This window comes from Calliopsis andreniformis, chromosome 10 (genome assembly GCF_051401765.1).
Source record: "Calliopsis andreniformis isolate RMS-2024a chromosome 10, iyCalAndr_principal, whole genome shotgun sequence".
Taxonomy (NCBI): domain Eukaryota; kingdom Metazoa; phylum Arthropoda; class Insecta; order Hymenoptera; family Andrenidae; genus Calliopsis; species Calliopsis andreniformis.
The window spans coordinates 17,580,185-17,598,217 of NC_135071.1; the positions used below are offsets into that span (position 1 = coordinate 17,580,185).

The 18,033-nt window shown below is 37.6% G+C and overlaps 2 protein-coding genes across 5 annotated transcripts; one reads left to right on the forward strand and one right to left on the reverse strand.

The window, feature by feature from the left end:
• The first annotated feature begins 423 nt into the window (after window positions 1-423).
• Scp1 (Sarcoplasmic calcium-binding protein 1) lies at window positions 424-3,621 on the forward strand. Its single transcript, XM_076387032.1, has 5 exons — window positions 424-725; window positions 1,876-2,042; window positions 2,522-2,651; window positions 2,715-2,818; window positions 3,349-3,621. Exons 1-5 carry the CDS (start codon window positions 674-676, stop codon window positions 3,475-3,477), a joined length of 582 nt encoding a protein of 193 aa, XP_076243147.1. The 5' UTR covers window positions 424-673; the 3' UTR covers window positions 3,478-3,621.
• Window positions 3,622-4,996: 1,375 nt separating this feature from the next.
• On the reverse strand, window positions 4,997-14,935 carry Npc1a (Niemann-Pick type C-1a). Of its 4 annotated transcripts, none has more exons than XM_076387018.1 (20): window positions 14,496-14,935; window positions 13,356-13,707; window positions 12,977-13,269; window positions 12,520-12,712; window positions 11,708-11,839; window positions 10,942-11,064; window positions 10,642-10,859; window positions 10,263-10,564; window positions 10,009-10,206; window positions 9,727-9,928; window positions 9,324-9,621; window positions 9,117-9,244; window positions 8,780-9,037; window positions 8,543-8,706; window positions 8,353-8,465; window positions 7,683-8,272; window positions 7,416-7,604; window positions 7,248-7,335; window positions 6,842-6,933; window positions 5,900-6,039 (listed from the first exon to the last, which is right to left on the reverse strand). In XM_076387018.1, the coding sequence occupies exons 1-20, from the start codon at window positions 14,607-14,609 to the stop codon at window positions 6,034-6,036; spliced, it is 4,053 nt and encodes a 1,350-aa protein (XP_076243133.1). In that variant the 5' UTR covers window positions 14,610-14,935; the 3' UTR covers window positions 5,900-6,033. The 4 variants fall into 4 exon arrangements, with proteins under 4 accessions (XP_076243131.1, XP_076243134.1, XP_076243133.1 ...); XM_076387017.1 differs by having other exon boundaries at window positions 5,903-6,039; window positions 6,767-6,933; window positions 14,496-14,934; XM_076387016.1 differs by lacking the exon at window positions 6,842-6,933 and having other exon boundaries at window positions 4,997-6,039; window positions 14,496-14,934.
• Window positions 14,936-18,033: the final 3,098 nt, after the last annotated feature.

Consider the following 18,033-nt stretch of genomic DNA (forward strand, 5'->3'; position numbering starts at 1 on the left):
AAGGAACAAAATCTCAGCGAGGCTTCGAACCTAAGCTGTTCCTTCTGAAAAGAACAAACCACTTCGACCTCGACTTAGCATCGCCATTTCTTTAAGCGTCGCGTCAACTTTCATTCGATCAGCTTCAGCAACGTGTGAAATGCATCTCGTCAATAACAGCGACAGCTAATTGAGCGTAAAGTCGTGTCTCAGAGAGTGATCGACCACTGATCGACGAGAGTGAATGAAAAGGGACAGTCGATGGACAGGCTGGTGGGCAAGGAAAGTCGGCGAAAGTGAATCGCTGGTTCAGGCGAGTTCGCTGACTGTGTCACGGTGACACCGTCACCACCTGAGCCCCTTCCTCTGTCGCGGGCAGTATCGTCGTGTCCTTCCCTTGGTAGGGGTACTCTAAACTTAGCAGCGACTCGATGAGACTCGAGTCGAGGTTCAGTGTAAAACCACCATCCTCTCGAGCCACTTTCTCTGTCTTCACTCCAAAGCTGTCCTCTCGGCTTTTCCTCCCAGGTTCGAGGCGGCTGACGGCGGGAATCTCGAGGCAGGATCGTCCTGGTGTCGCGCTCCGTTTCGTTTAGCTGGGGAAAAAGAAAGGAAAGGCTGGAAGTTGACGCGCGAACGAAGGATCGTAAGAGAGGGAGGGCTGATCTACTGACAGAAAGAAACCTGTCGGAGGATGGCGTACAGCTGGGACAATCGAGTCGATTTCATTGTAAGGTTCCTCTACGGTTAGTACGCGGTCAATCCCAACGCGAAGCACGCGTGTGATGCTGCTTTCGAGAATCCACGTGCCTGTACATATCTTGCCTCATCGTCTCTTGCACGGATTAATATTATTGTCTCGTAAGTGAATTTCGAGTCGAGAGCATGATGCCTGTAACACACCTGAGCACGAGTCTATGGGGAATATCTATCTTCGTGAGACTTCAAGATCTCAGACCCAATTCCTCCTTTTCGGCGACAGTATAATGTGCCCGCAGATTACAGAGCCTGGTTATTAAATAGATTTGATGTATTGAAAGCCGATTGAATCTTTGATAGTAATAAATAATAAGTACCTATGTATATAAAGAGCTTCTGAATTTTTATAGAAGTCTCTTCTTGCTTACACTAGTTGTATCGTCGCAGTGGAATCCTCGGTGTTGCCTTTGCTGAAAGTTGACGCTTGCAAGTGCTAACGAGCTGCTCTACACGGCAAACTAAAAGAACAAAAAAAGAATAGGTTTATGCGGGAGTCTAGGGGAACGAGGAACAAAAACAAAAAGAAGACGGCCCTCTTGGCTTCGAGAGCGTCATACTTGTTTAGGATTTAGGTTGACTTCAAAGTATACCACGCCGTCGCTCCAACCGCTGCAATTGGACGATGCCAAATTTAAGCTTGGCTCTAATTTGTTTTATGGAACATTCTGCCCTGGTCTTTTTCAGCGTTGCTCGTATCGCGCGCAAACGATGCTCGCGCGTCACATCCTTTCACGAAATCACGCTACTCCCAAATAGCTAACGCGAGAACCTACGATAAGAGAAAAGAAAATACGTGGTAGAACGTTTTCGTAAGCTGAAACTGTGGCATGGTTGTTATAAAGCTTCTCGATCGATCCTCTAAAATGAAGTTATAAGTATACATGCTTCGAATTACATTCATGTTTGGGGATCGTGTACTTCGTGACTGGTTGTCTCGATCTCTGCCAGAAAGTAGAAATACTTGGAGCACATCCAGGAGTGCAATAACAAAAATCCCCTTAAAAATAAATTGGCACCAACTGATCGATTAACTGCCCAAGCTCAATCTAATTACAAGCATTCGCATTTACGTTTCGCTGGATTAGGCAAATAGGCCTAATCACGGGTGCGTTACTGAACGATACGCGTTGTGTTTAGACACAGATAACAATGGTATACTGGAGAAACACGATTTCGAATGCATGGCCCTCAAGATGACGTTGATCGAGGGAAAAGGAGAGTTCAGCTACGGTCGGTACCAAGAGAATTTGCATATCATGCTCTCGTTGTGGGAAGAGATCGCGGAACTGGCAGACTTTAATAAAGTAAGTCGATCCTGTGTCAGAGTTAATATACAGAGTGTAATAAATGAAGCTTTCGATATTTGAATGGGTGGTAGGAGCACAGTGTGTCCTATCTGCCTTCGTTTTGCAGTAATAGTCCCTTCCTAACAATTACAAGATTCTATAATTTTGCAGGTACACTAAAGGGCAGAAATGAAGGAAGAAAGTCTTAACACATTTTCCTTTCTCTTTCATAGTTCAGCTTTTATGAAGCTTTACAAAATATTCTAAGACTTTCTTGCCCTATTTTTGCCGTTCAATGCATCTGTAAAATTACAGAATCCTCTGATTGTTACTAAGGCACTATTATTACAAAACGAAGACAGATCATGCGCTATATCATAGACCAACATTTTGTGTTTGAATTTCAATTCTCTACTACCTCTTGAAATATCAAAGGCTATATTTGTTACATCCTGTAAAGATTCTACACCGTCTGTCAATTGAAATCTGTTCTCTAGGATGGTATAGTAACTATCGAGGAGTTTAAAGAAGCAGTGCAGAGAAGCTGCGTAGGACGAGAGTACAGAGACTTCCCACAGGCGATGAAGATGTTCATCGATACTCATTTTAAAATAGTGGATTTGAACGGTACGCGAAACGAGTGCGATTCGCGCGCAAGTATTAGCATTCTATTAATTAATATAATTTCAGACGATGGTGTGATCGCTGCCGACGAATTTCGTTACAATTGCGTGTCGAGGATCCCCGTGGATAACGTGAACATCCTGGACGAAGCCTACCAAAACCTTCTCAATGTAGGATGATCGTGTTTCGAATCGCTTTGACGGTCGAACAATTTAAAGAGCGCGTGATCCAATTTGCTATGCAGCCCTTCCCGCCGCATCTAGCCCAAACATAGATTTACTTTTGACCTTCGTAACAAGCTCGCAACGCTTCTGTTAAATCTGTTGCATCTGTTGCATCGTAATCGAGATCTCCCAAGGATTTCGCGACAGGAGGCACGCATAAATAAAAAGAGAAATAACGAGTTCGCGACGGATGTAAGAGAACTAATTCTGAGTTCGACGCAAGAAACAATAGTTTGACCACGTGCCAAATTCGATGGCTGTGTTTTACGTCTGCAGTGTGGCAGAAACACGTACTAGCTACTAAAAATGTTTGTGGATCACACTGCCATTTAAATGTGCTTTTAATATAAACTGACATTCATATAACCCGCAACAATTTATGTTTACATGAAACGTGAGGATCAGACGTGCTACTGTTTTGGGAATCTTCTTAATTTCCGTGTGCTTAACTACTCTGTGTCTTTCCCTGTTCGCAGGACGACGACAGGAGACGCGGTGGACTGACACTGTCGCGCTACCAAGAACTATACGCACAATTTCTCGGTAATCCCGACGAGAACTGCCCGGCGGTTCATTTATTCGGTCCTCTGCACGCTATGGGCTAATCTGTCTCCCAAGACAACGATCGTCTGTCGAAGTCGGCGACGATCGATCGCGTTCACGTACAAAAGACAACTCTACTTAATATACAATTGTTATTTAATTTCTGTAAGAAGACGATGCAATAAATCGCATATTTTATTGTAAAATCCGAGCGTTGAATCGTCTTCTCGTTTTCTCGAATCAATGAAGCACAAAGGAACATAGAAATTCGCTCGTTTGGCAGATGCACGAGTCCACAGGCACACGTTTGGCAAAGGGACCTACGTTTTGCCAGCGTTGTGCTTTTGCAAGCTTGTTAATATCACGCCAACTCGTAAATAACCACATAAAAGATACATAAGACGCTCAGGCGTGTATCATATAAACAGAAAAAAGTTTATTCGTATTACGTGTTTAACACCGTTTTGTGTTGTTCAGACACCTCTTTGGTAGCATCACCGGGCTCTGCTCGTTCCACGAAATTTAATACTGAAATTTTCTACGATATGTAGCAGCCTACGACACCACTTCATATGTACACACATACACGAATTAATCCGAACATGTAGTTTCACAATATATTTTTCATGGCCGATCCTCGGCACTTTTTATTTTAACATTCACAGAATTTCTTTCGCCATTTATACAAATAGAACATACTTTTGACAACTCGAACACGCGAACTCGGAGGTGTAGCGAGACGTTCGATGGAAATCTGGCGCATCGAATGGCACACGATCGAGTCCCACCTTCACCTGTGCACGCAGTCTAACAACAATCACAAACGCGTCCTCTAAGAGATTTAAACTAGCGAGGTTCTTCGTGGCGTTACGTACTTCTTTTTTTTTTCTGTTGTAGGTATAAAAATCGTTCGTTCGTATACAAAGAATTTTACAAAACGCGTGTATGAGTTTGAACTCGTGATAGGAAATGTATGGCCACGGTTAGAGAGGGGACAGGCTTCACTTCAACCAATTCTTCTTTTCTATCGAATACGATACAAAACGAATACAATACTGTTTAAATTCATTTACAGTCATTAAGAGCGGAAGCGTCACACCTCTTACGAGACATTTTACAGTGAAGCACGCGACAGAAATTAAACATTAAACACTTCCCTACACATTATTCAAATTCCAGTGATTAGGCTAACTACTGTTCTTTTTATCTTTCCACGTTGAATAATATAATCACATTGAAGGTTTCTAGACAAATCGTGAAAATAGTAGAACTTGAACCAAGCAGCAACCCCTGCTGTATGTTTAGTGGAAAGCGATACAAGATTCTTCGCTTTTGATCTGAACACTAGCATCATTGTTGCAACTTGAACATTTAATTTAAGTCCAATGTGACTATAAAGAATAGAAAAGTGTTACGTAAAAACCTATAAATTATAAGAAATAATAAAAAATGTTCTTGAACCTTTGCTTCGATGTAAGAACATCTTGAATGTGCTGTTACTGGTAACCACATCCTTTAAAAGTATTATTTCTACAGTATAGAAAAAAAATAGAGTGTAAGACAAAATCGTATGTTCCGATATCCATGTGTGAACTTGAATTTACTAATCGAAAAATATTCATTTCATTCATGATTCGTAAAGAGACGTTGCATACAGGTGCGTTCTTTAATAGATTGTACAACATAAATTTAGATTCATTTATATTTCTTTTATCTCGACTAAGGACGGTTATTACGCGTTTCAATAGAATTCTAAATTAGTGTTGTACAAATGAATTTCGAATAGGAATATCGTAAAAACATTTCGATAATTTAATTATAACAAGCTCTGACGTAGCTTTAGCACTGATCTCCGATATGTAATCGTGCTAAAGCAATTGTCAGCGATATCGGAAAGTAAATCTCTCTCCCGCGATAAGAATAAAATGCACACAACACGTCGATAAAGCACGACAAAAATGCAAATACATTTGCCGTTCGCGAAGCAACAGAACGTTTGCATTTTCTACAAGAAAGAGTACCAAATAAACAAGATGATATTCGTTAAAAGTAAATCAAACATATACCTTGGCACTTTCAATCGGCTCCGTCGATTGTGCCAACTTAATAGCTACAATTAAATACAATTGTAAAGCTTCAGCGACAGATTATCGTTAAATTAAGAGGCTAATTCTCCACAAACAAATATCCTATAACACGATATTAATCCTAATAAGAATAGTAATAATATATGAAATTTTCTTTCCTAGTTATAAAAAGTACCAGACACGAACTTCATAGTTAATACGGACCTCGAAATTTCCATCAAAATCTATTTTAACTTATTCGAACATTTTGAACAGATTTTTTCTTGTCGATGATACATCTCATATCGGTCAAGGTCTTTTCAGTCTCTCTAAGTACAAAAGTAGTGTTGTTCATGTGTCATTTTGATGATTACTGCTAAAAGATCACACGATGTATCGCGTCTGTGGAGTTCACACTGGCGTAGGAAGTGGTTGGGAACTGATTGCTGTTATTTTGGAGTAAAGGAGAGTCAGGCCCGCGTTCTTCACTCCTAAATTCGTTTCTAAACCTGCTGGCACACTGACGGGCTCCTTGGCGCCCTCGGCGCGACATCACGCCTGTAAATAAAAACAAAATATATATCCACGATTCATATCAACTGCCACAATTATCTCCACTCAATTATGTACACGCATCGTGCGATAGCATCCACTACATATGGCTAAAGTATATAGCATAGTGCTTGAAAAAGAGTAAAAAAGGTGATATACGTTAAGAAAGAAAGGTGTGAAATCTGGTTCACCAGTGCCAACGTTTTTTTTCCATATCCCTAAATGGAATTGGGAAAAGACAGTAACCAACTAACCACAAGAGCACATATAAAATACGAAAAAGAAATTTGAAAATCAGCAAAACATAAAAGCGTAAAAGCGTATTATCACAATAACGAATATTCCATCCCACACTCATCGACATACACAGTGTTCATTGTAATGTGCGGTTCTTGTCTTTGAAGTGACATAGTGAAGCTAGAATTGAGAAAGGAGGCTCAAAGGAATGTTTGTAAATATCAATACCTACACGAGTCTTAAATGAGTGCAGTAGAAGGGGGTACCAATTGAGTACACTCAAAGTACTTATACAAGGTTCTTGGTATAACTAGTACTGGCTTACTGTGTACATTACCAACTGGGTGTTTTGCTCGATTGATTCTGTTTGAAAGCATTTGACATGAAAAAAAGCAATGTCGAGTGTATTAAAAAGCTAGACGAAGAAAAGTGTGTTGTCACAAGACACGACACAAAAAAAAAAGAGAGTGTAGAAGATGTTGGGTATCCTGCGTACCTATCTTTCGTATTCGAGCGCTCTGAAGGTGGGTGTGCTTGTGGTGGGTGTGGGAGGAGAATTGAGTTTGCTTACACGATGATTCAAAGAAGTCTCCTGTATGTTGTCCAGATTTCCTTGTATTGCTCTCTTGTGATTTGCCAGCTTCTCTCTGTTCATTGGTGTGCCTAAAATCACCAGGAGTCATGACGAAGTGCGGTTGATTTGTTACTGAAGCTACACAAACTTTTTAACATCAAAGAACACACATTGTGCCTACGAAAAGACAACACTCTGGGCATTATTTGTATGCTGTAATGTATAGGGATATGAAAATCACATTTATCATCCCATTGATCGAGTACCACTGGTGTTTTTCAAAAAATAAATGAACAAAGCTGCTTTGGGATATAGTGGAATATAATTTGCATAAGAATGGTCTACCATTCGTGAAGCTTTAATGAAACGAATGCGTAGTGATGAAATTGTTTATAGTTCTTACCGATATAGCTGAGTAATACTGGTAAAAATATTAAGCCATGTGCAGCTCCAAATAATACAATACCCAGATACATTCTAAAATAGAATACCTGAAAATATGCATCGAAATATTACATCAAAAAATATTCTTTACTAACAGAATAACAGTTTGTGAAGGTAAAAAACGTACTTTAAAGATTTGGCTTTTAGCAAAGCCAAGAACTATAATTCCACCGAATTTCGTTAGAGTAATACCGCTAAAAATGGAACTTCCCATATTGGTCAATGCATCGGCAACTCGTTCAACTCTCGTTGCTTCCACTGATACCGAGAAGGAATGTACTAAATGACTACAGAATTCTACAGCAATTCCCACAGCCTAGGGGGAAAAAAAAAACAAAAATTAAATCAATTCTTCTGATAACATTTATAAAAAAATATTCTCGCGTATATTTACCATTACAAGATTAACCAAAGACACAGCGTTTAATGTTATGTGCCACCAATACATTAAACCGCCAATATTGACTACGATCATCGTTATGGTGATTATAACGACGACAGAAGAGAATATATCCAGTCCCATCAGGAAGAAAGTCACCACAAAGATAGCAAGCAACGATATTCCAATGCTGTACAGAGTATCAGGCCACATTGTCAAGTACTGTTCATAGAAAACGTAGAACACGCTGTATGGAAAGACTTCAACGGTTGTGTCATCGCCGATATTTTTCAGATGAGTATTTATCATATTCGTTATATTCGCCGACACAGCTCTGGCAGCTCTCATTGACTCATAGTAATCAGCGGACGATTTCAAAATGGTATGATATGCCATAAAGTAGGACGCTCCGACTTTCGAGAGTCCTGTTTTGGAATCGGTGACATAATTCACGCCGTGGCCATAAGCAGCGTGACCTGCTTTAGCGCAGCTTTCGTCAGGATTGTCTTGTAAGAAGAATGACACGTATCTGTCAAAGTCTGTTGGTTCTGGACGTCCAAATTTATTCTTAGTGATACTGCAAGGAGCGCAACGGTTCGAAAATTCTGCAAATATATTCGCCAAGTTAATGTATGTTTCCTTAATTTGACGAGGGGGATGTTAATTAGCAAGATAGATTTTATACCTGTATGTGGACAGAAGGAATTATTCGCGACGAAATATTTACAGCAAGAAGACGATTGAGACCAGTCGATATAATCGTCTAACCAAGATGATGCTGGTTTCGCTATATACGTCCTGAAGAGAAACAATTTCAAATACTGTTTGCATAACTAAGAGTAATTGAAAATTATGTGTGATTGTAATTTTTTTACCTGTTCGATTGTTTGGATGCTATAAATATTTGAGTAGATACTGAATCACTGTTACAATACTGACCGCCGCAAACTAGGTTTTGTGCTTCCGTATTAGAGAAATTTAGACCTCCTTTTACAACAAAATACATCGGTGGTCCAATTGATAAGTAACTATTTAAAAACTACAAGACACAAATTATTAAAAGGGCATTCTGTTTAAGTTCTTAGCTTCTCTGTGTAAATGATAAATCTTACTTTGAAGTATTTCAAAACGAAGCTATCTTCTGGCATGGAAAGTTCTTGATCCAAGCCGATTTCGATATGTGGGACAACAGCAATGCTCGAACAGAGCCAGCCGAAAAAGACTATCATAACAAACGCGCGCACCCATTTCTTCAGCAATAATGGTACATATGCAAACTTGAAGATTTTATATAAAATTCCATTCACTACTTCTTCTCCATTGTCTTTCTTTGAGCCATGAACGAAACAGCACACATCGAGCCTGTTGTTCTAAAATCACGCGAAATCGAGAAGTTTTATAACAAGCAAAGGATTTATCAATCTTGTCGTCACTTAAAAAAGTACATACTGCTTGACGAATAGTATCCAGCGCCAATAAACTGACAAAACATGTTACTTGCAGCACAAAGTCTACAAGCAATGCCATGCCAGCGTAAAGAGCAAAGGCTTTAACAGCGGGCATGTCGGACAATCCACCTGGAAAGAAACGATTTCTACGAGTATTAGGAAACGCTCATTCCCTGAAATTTTGTAAGTACATTTCATCAATATTCACCAAGGAAAAAGCAACAGCTCTCTGACACGCTTGTAAGTAACATACTCGGCCCCACTTGACCTAAAGTACGACCGATATGTTCAGGTATTGATTCATTTGGTCGACGACCTTCTCGTTGATGAGTTTGGACAAGAATGAAAATATTATCTACTCCAACAGCAAGGACAAGGAATGGTATGACTTCAATGATAATAAGCGTGGCGGGAATACCAACGAAACCAAATAGACCGACGGAGCAAACAACAGACGCCAATACTATGAGCACGCCTCCAAGGCCGAGAGTAATTTTAGAGTCGATCTAAAATTAGAAAGTTGACAAACGTTATATACGTACTCAGAGAAAAAGTAAAATATGTGTATACAATCGAACACATGTTTTTTTTTTGCGTATTATAATTCGTACCAAAAGTCGACTGCAAGTTTTCAGTTGACCGAGAGATATCGCGATGTACGCAAACATAATAACGTAGGACACAAGAATGGTCAAAACATCTGACTGAGACTCCCGATTTAATTCATCCTCGATCGAGCGTTCGGAAGTGAAGGCGATGTCCATAAATTCTGGTTTTTCAGTCGCTGTCCAATTTTTCATGAACTCGATGTAACTGAAAGCGAAAAAAATGGTAAAGAAATAGAGAATAAGTGAATATCTTTTTTTACTGAATTAATAGATCCCTATGCTCACCTCTTTTCCCATTCCATTGCTGGATGGAGTTTAGATTTATCATGATAATTATTTACTAGTATAGTCAAAATCACTGCGTTTGCTTTCTCATACGGAGGGTTATAAAGATCTTGTCCTGGCTTTAAGAATCCTCCAACTGCAATTGCTGGCTCAACTGGTCCACCATAAGGTGCAAGACAGTCTGGATTATACGAGTTTCTAAAAATAAAATACAATGAGTATGCTACATTAATTGTATTCAAAGTAATACTCACTGTGAACAAACCCTAAAGTGGTCTAGATAATTGAGTGTATAATTGCCATCAGTAGTGGTACTATCGAAATTGTCTATACTATCTTGCCAGTATCCCCAAATGCTCTGAATAACACATTGTGAAACTGTTGGGGGTCCAGTGAAAGGACTGGTCAGTGGAGCAAAGCATATATTTGCTAATGTATAATTACTCGGAGTAACTATTTGTTTAATTCCTTCCTGTAGTTTAAGAACTGTCTTCAAGAAAGTATCGTTGAATACAGGACCAAATGTTATAGGACCGTTGGATGTGTTATGTACAATCTAGAAAAAAAATGTAAAATTTTGTAGGGTATGATTCTTCAAAAAGATTTCTACTTTTCTTTCATTAGTATGCTTACATTTGGCAACCCCTTTGACGTTATGATTATCTGCTCGGTTCTATAGAACGGTTCAAAGTGTTCATCGAAGTATTTTCTCTCGATTCGTGATCGAGATTCAGGTGCAGCCCATAGTTCAACTGGGTCTGTTGTAACGTGTATGTATTTTATTCCGTGTCCTAAACCAACGATAAACAGGAAACCAACGAACAGAACGAACCATGGACGTGACGCACAGGCTAAAAGAAATTTGAAACTTCAGATAACGTAAAAGTGCTATGTTATACGTAATATAGTCTCTACTAATGCTTCTATCAGTACCTGTGCCCCACCAGCAAAAGAATTCTGCTAACAATTTGTCTGTGCCTGCTCCCAACCTTTCGATAAATGTCGAGTGTTGTTCTTCGTCAAATCCGCTTGGTAAGTCATCTGCAGATATTACACCTATAAAAATTGTTGAATTAAGAATATGGAATAATATTTACGTGTAACCAGAAGGTGCTGCAGCAAATGAAATAAATTGAAGATGTGCTGTAAACATAAAGCATCTACACATTCAAATGATATGAGGCAACATAAAAAGTCACCTTACAGGAGAGAGCTGCAAAAGAAACATTGAAATAGCATAACAATAATGATAACAAAGCAGTTTATCTTTTCTTAAGTAATGAATAGTGATTGAAAATAAATAAATAGGTAAAATATGTTTTGTAGTAGTCACAATGTTTTCCAAGTTTCCATAACAAGAGTGCCAAAAATAAATAAAAAATGACAAAAACATAGAAGAATTACAAATTTAACATTTTTTGTGTATTTATAAAATAAGCAGTAAGTATGGCAATTTATGTATTTATATATAGTGTACAAATATTTTGTGTAATATGTTTATGATACTGTACTGTATATTGTATTATAATTTTAATACAAAGAATTGTGATTACTTTCTATACAAAAAAAGGAATTAGTTTTGATAAACAATAATCAAGCAAAGATGATGAGAAGGATCAAGCAAGAGTAACAATGTAGTAACACAAAGTAATTGAGGAACAAGCACAATCCAGATATTGAAGATACACTTAGAACCTACTGGAACGTTTAGATTGAAGTGGGCTGTCTTCCTGGTCTGCGGCGAGAGCAATACGAGCACTATCTCCTGGATGATGTAACCCTGCAGCTAGCCGTCTACCCACCTGCCTTCCTACTTCCTCCCCTCGTGCGACTATACATATATGCACACCATACATACAACCAATAGTTCTAAATCAACTCTTCTTTCATCTTGTACAATAACATTAAGGATTATGAAAATGAAACAAAGTGCAAAGTTAAAATTCTCACTTTTACCTTGAAACATTAATGTAACATGATATCTTTTAATTAATATAGTTACAAAAAACTTTCAAAATGTTAATTTAATGATCACTTTTGAACTCTTATATCCTACATCACAGTAATCATGTATTGTCAATGTATGCATAATAAAACAAACATTATCAAACCAAGTATGGTGCAATATTTTTGAAATTAATTTTTCAACCACAACCAAGGAGCAACAGTATATAAATGTAACACAATAAAAACCATCCTATAACAGTGGAAGTAGGTTAATGACATGAATTGAAGATTAGAATAATTTGTATCAAACTGCATCCATTGTTTTTAACATTATGTAAATGATAATTACATAAAAAATTAGTCACTGATACCAAATAAAAACTTATGCAAATTATTACTGAATAAAATATAGCACAAGGTTTAGGGGAAAAAGGGATGCACTGCACATTACAACCTGTGCTATATAGCAAATTTTTAGTAGTTTCCTTAGCCAAAAATATATAAACACTATAGAGCTTCTCCTACTTCAATAAATATGCTCTCATGATAATTTAAATTTCTTACCAATTTGTTTTCTATTATTGAAGCACACTATTGACAAGATGAAGAGGGTTGAACCACATATAAAAATAATTGTCATAGTCACAGCATAGCCATCATATCCAAATATGGTGAATGGCTTTGGCAAGGGAGGCATTGGTGGTGGTACTGGGCAGCTCTCTTCACAATCCACACAGCTGCATGCTGGTGTATTTTTCTATATTATTTGTACACACAAAATAAATATCTTTTACTTCAATCTAGACTGAATATATCTGTTGATTTCTAGAACAAATCTCCTTCATTTGCGGCTCAGCTTTAACTGACTATAGTTAATTCACACTACCAATTAACATATGTATACAAAAAAACTTATATAGTGACTAATTTCAACTTGTGTCTTACTTTCTAGAATTTCTAGAGTAGACTTCTAGAGTACCAAAATAAATATAGAACATTTACATATTTATTGCATACTTACGTTTAATGCTTTGTTGCAAGGTGTAACCTTAGGATCTACAGGTGTAAATGCGCCAATAGGTTCATCAGTGTTTTTATATGTAATTTGGAAAGGTACATAATTATTGTTTTCTGCATCACCCATGTAATGAAACCATCTATTTGCTGTACATCTAATTGCACCCCATTCTCCACACATTATATCCATAGCTAATTGACCTGTGCTAGGTACTGACACTTTACTACAGGAATTAAATGTACCTTTCATATATCTATTTGTTATATAGACGTCTATTGCATTAATATATTCCACATCTAGAAGTAAAAGAAATACACTGTTTGATATCAACTTGTTAAAATTGATAAGAAGACTGCATAGAATAAACAACAAACAAAATTACCTCCTGCTTTCTGTATGTCTGTGACATTAATGAACTTGCTTTGTTCTGGGCTACAAGTAAACTCACAGAAATGCTTTACTAAATTATCTAAACAGCTAGGGCATCTACTTATGAAATTAGCTGCCAATTTAATATTTCTATCCATGTTTTGTAATTGTTTTGTATCACAACAAGTCTTAATTCCATTTCCAGTATCTTTTACCAAATGGGGACAATTCTTAGCTAATAATTCTTGCCCAGCAAAATCCAGTAGCTTAGGTGGCCCAGTATAAGGGCAATTCTTTTTATGCAAGAAATCATCTGTGAAACATTCTCCATACCAAATACAATGTCCTTCCTCTGCTGCAGATACCTATCATTAAACAATAAAAACTCATTTCTAAACTTAACATAACATTAAACTTAAGAATATTAAGAAAAATATCAAGAAATTTGCGCTACTATATCAATAATTCATAGTTCACGCGTAATGAATCACTGTTCTAATTTCAGGGAACGTACACAAAGATTCTGCCAATACGTGACATTTTCTTATAACAGCTTGATAAGCTGACAAGACAGTAGAATTAAATGAAGTCATTATTACAGATTAAGCCAATCATTGTCGCCTCTATTAAAAACACATACATAACGAGCACAATGCTCCGTTAATAGATAACAGAAAATATACAGAATATATCCGCATTCTGGATCGACACAAAGGAAAAAAGGAGCCTGACGTCACTTCAAGAATTCGTATCTATACCGAGGAAAGAATCGAAACGAAATTCTTCGAATTCCCACACAACCGACGTAGGCTAAAGTCAACGGGGGCCAGTCTAAACGTAAAAAAGACAATCACGTTGACCTCGCCCCCGGATAAATGGATCTTAAATAGAAGTCATATTGGTTAATTTGTCCCTTTAACGGATAAGGCAAAGGTATAATTAAATTTAATAGACTCCTTTGGTCGAGTCAGCGGCGATAGGCTTTCACGAGGATCGGCTGAGATGACGTCACGAACGTGAGACGTTTCACGATGTCAGGGTGTGGTGTACATGTGTGTGTGTACGTGTCCTGACGCTTACATCCAACGTATCTACACATTCCAGTATCAGAAACGATTCTAAACGGTCGTAAAATACGAAATAAACTACTCACCACGTTCACGAAGCTCCAAACACTTATTACGAACAGTATTACGTTCACGCGTGACATATTGGCGTCTGTCAAAGTTCGACGATGACCTCGAGGAAACACACCGAACCAATGCATAACGCGTCGCACATCAATCGAGGGTAACCGAAATCGAAACGATTTATTTTGTATCGTACCAGTTCGACGTTAGTACGAGCAAGCGTCGCGGTTAATCATCGCATCGTTTTGGGGAAACAATCTTCAACAAAGGGAACAAGCACGATCGCGTATCATCGAGCGACTAACGCAACTAGCGTTCCGTATCACGTACACGAACGATACACAGACGGCGACACCAGTAATCACAGCTTCGACGCATCGAATATTATTCAGGCAACGTTCGGTTAACCTCGGCCCCGCTCGGTGTTCCTTCGCTCTCATGGTTAGGTTAAGTGACGTTCACACTGGTCGAGTTTTAGGTTAGAGGTTTCGTGAAGCTTACGCGTGGGACACTTTCTGAAGTCAGTTTATGCTTTATAGTAGTTTATATTGTATCACTTGGTCTTTGAAGATTGAGGTTATAACGAGAATAGCTGTTATGAAATTTTATGATTTTTTTATGTAATTACAAGTGGGAATAGGCTTCTCGGAACGTCGAAATCTTGAAATCTTTTGGAACCTCAAGAAGGTTCGAGTTTCGAGAATTTGAAAGGTGCGTGATCTGAAATCCTCGAAGCTCGAAAACTAGATAACTAAAAGGAAATAAGATTTGAAGGAATTATTGAAGGAATGTAATGTCAAGCCATCATAAATATGTGTTTTTAAAAGACTTAATCGGATAGAAAAAAGAAGTATGTAGATGAGATACAAAATGAGTTCAGATAATTAGTGACCCTCAACACAGGAATCTAGATTACATATTTTTGTATGTTGTTATGTTTCTCTTCGTGATTTAATTATGACCATTAACGACTTATGCAAACATTATGTTCTTAGAACAAGGTATTCTTTTTATGAAAAAAATCAGCAGTTTGAACTTTGAGAATTTCGATTTTTGAGAAGTTTCTATGGTGGACATTTTGTTAAACAGAACAGTAATCCACTACAAGAATTAAAAAGATGCTATAGTATTTTTTGCTCTCTTAAAAAATGCACAGAAATTTACAAAAATACTAATTTAAAATGTGCTTTGAATTTTCTTTCACGTTTAAAATGAAATAAATAACAGTTTTACGTTAAAGACAAATTATTTCAAGATACATAAAATCGAGTAATGCGAGTAATCTGAGTAATCTAAACGAAGCGTTGACGACTACCGGAAATATGAAACTGATTCACTAATATTACGTCGTGTCGACAAAATTCTAATCTAAACGATTCATTTTTTAACTATAAGCAACATTCATAGTTACGCAAATACTCATAGTTAAACACTTAAAGAATTAAGACATATTCTTTTAACGTTCCTCCAACAAAAAAGATTTCTACACATGCAATTATCGCTAATTACTCGAATTTCGTGCTTAATCGTATACAGGTAATTAACGTAGTCGATACAGGTTATTAAGATTCTCGTTATCTCGATTGACTTTGACTCATTGTAGTTTTACGCAGGTAGCCTTCCTTAAGTAAACAAGATTACTTTCGTCTATGAAGCAGGTTAATAAAAACAAATACTGCCACAAGATGACTTTCGTTTTCGTATTAAGAAACTTAAGCCTCCCAATTTGTAGTCGTGTTATCGATACAAACACGCAACACGATCATTAACGACTGTTCATAAAATGGAATGTGTAATTCCTTATTACGCAATTCTGAACGCATTATTTTCGCAAGCAATTCTGAATCATATCAGAGACTCATTACTATTCGTTCATTTATTAGCAAGTAAATAGTGCACAACAAATACAATACATTACGATCTATCTAAAAATAGAATATATTAATATGTTACATATGAGACGCAAAAATAAATGACGCCTAGAAGTGGCGAAGTATCATCGGCGGCTGCTTAGAAAAAATTTGTCTTTCCTCACGGTGATCGATCCATGATGCAGGTCGTCTGAATGCAATTACGACTTAAATGTAGTCGAATGTATTCCAGCCTTGGGAGCAAAGTCTTCTAATCTTTACGGTGGATCTATTCATCGAGTCGGGGTAAAGATTCCTATTTAAATAGTCTCGACTACATCGCGCAGGATGCATCGATCTTCCATGATCTGAACTTATCTCTGTCTCCCCGTCCTTCTTCGATGACCGAAAGGTAGTCGATGAGGTCAATGTGACGAAAGGACAAAGAAAAAATAACTGTCACGAAGCGGAAAACGTGCTTCTGTCTACAAGGTGGACAGAAACCTAGGACGTAATTTTCCAGACGTGTCAGGCTACGCGTACTACCATTTAGGTCAGGGTCGAATAGCAAAATCTCGAAATTCGATTTTCATGGCACATCAAGCTACTTACTTTCGACACTACTTTAGTTTACTATTAAACCTTGTAAGCTGTTTAAGTCAGTCTGACTTAAAACTTCATTTTAACGTTTTAATGGATTTTGTAGCAAGAATTCAGTTTTAATACTGGTAGATTTAAAGGATAGTATTCAGTCCTTCGTCTACAACCTCGATGGTTTATGACTATTTTTGTTTTCTTATAACATAAGAACCCAATAGAAACTACTGGATGATATTCTGAGAGCTTCGAAGAGCATTTGAGAATTTTTTGGGATTTTTTAAAATACAAGAATACATATAAAATACATGGACCCGTTTTTCAGACGGCGTCAGCGGCGTCAGTAAAATTAAAATTGCAGACGAAGAGTTAAAGCATGCACACAATTTAGATGAAAGGACAAGTTACATTATCTCCATGGATAAAAATTAATAGTCGATTATACTCGTATGAATACATAGTTATACATATTTAAGCAGTGCACAAGGGTTCAAAATCCAGATGCTAAAATTCTGTTCCACAGATGTTTAGATTATAAACCGAATATTTTCGATTGCATCTGCATCAGAAATAGAAAGCTTTCGGCGAAGCGGAGGCTAAGGAAGTAGGAAAGGGAAATAGTTACTGCGAAGAGAAATCGATGTCTTTTTACGCGAGAACGAAGCTTCTATCGAACGTAACAATATTTCTCTGTCTCGGTGCAGGAGCATCGGTTAAATAAATGTTAATTTGGTCAATGAGTAGGTGTTACGCTTCGTTCGTGTCTATCTTCGCGTAACACGTCGCGTCACCCGTGAAAGGTGGTGCTTACAGTCTTCCTGTTTTGTTCTTTTTTTTTCTGAAACATCTCGCAGAGAATCACTGTATGCGTAATTAAAGATAATAAGAATTCCATTATCTCCACTGATTAAAGGGTGCAAGCGTGATTCAGAGAATATCTTAATTACTCATGCTTGTCACGGAAATTACTGCTCTTATTAACGATTAAAACATCGTTGCTAATTATCGCGAGCACGATAGTTTTCGGGTCGAAGGTTCCAGATAAGAAAGACTGGTCAGATAAAAAAGATGTCGCGAAATCAATGCATGTATCATCGATCAGCGAGATTTTTCA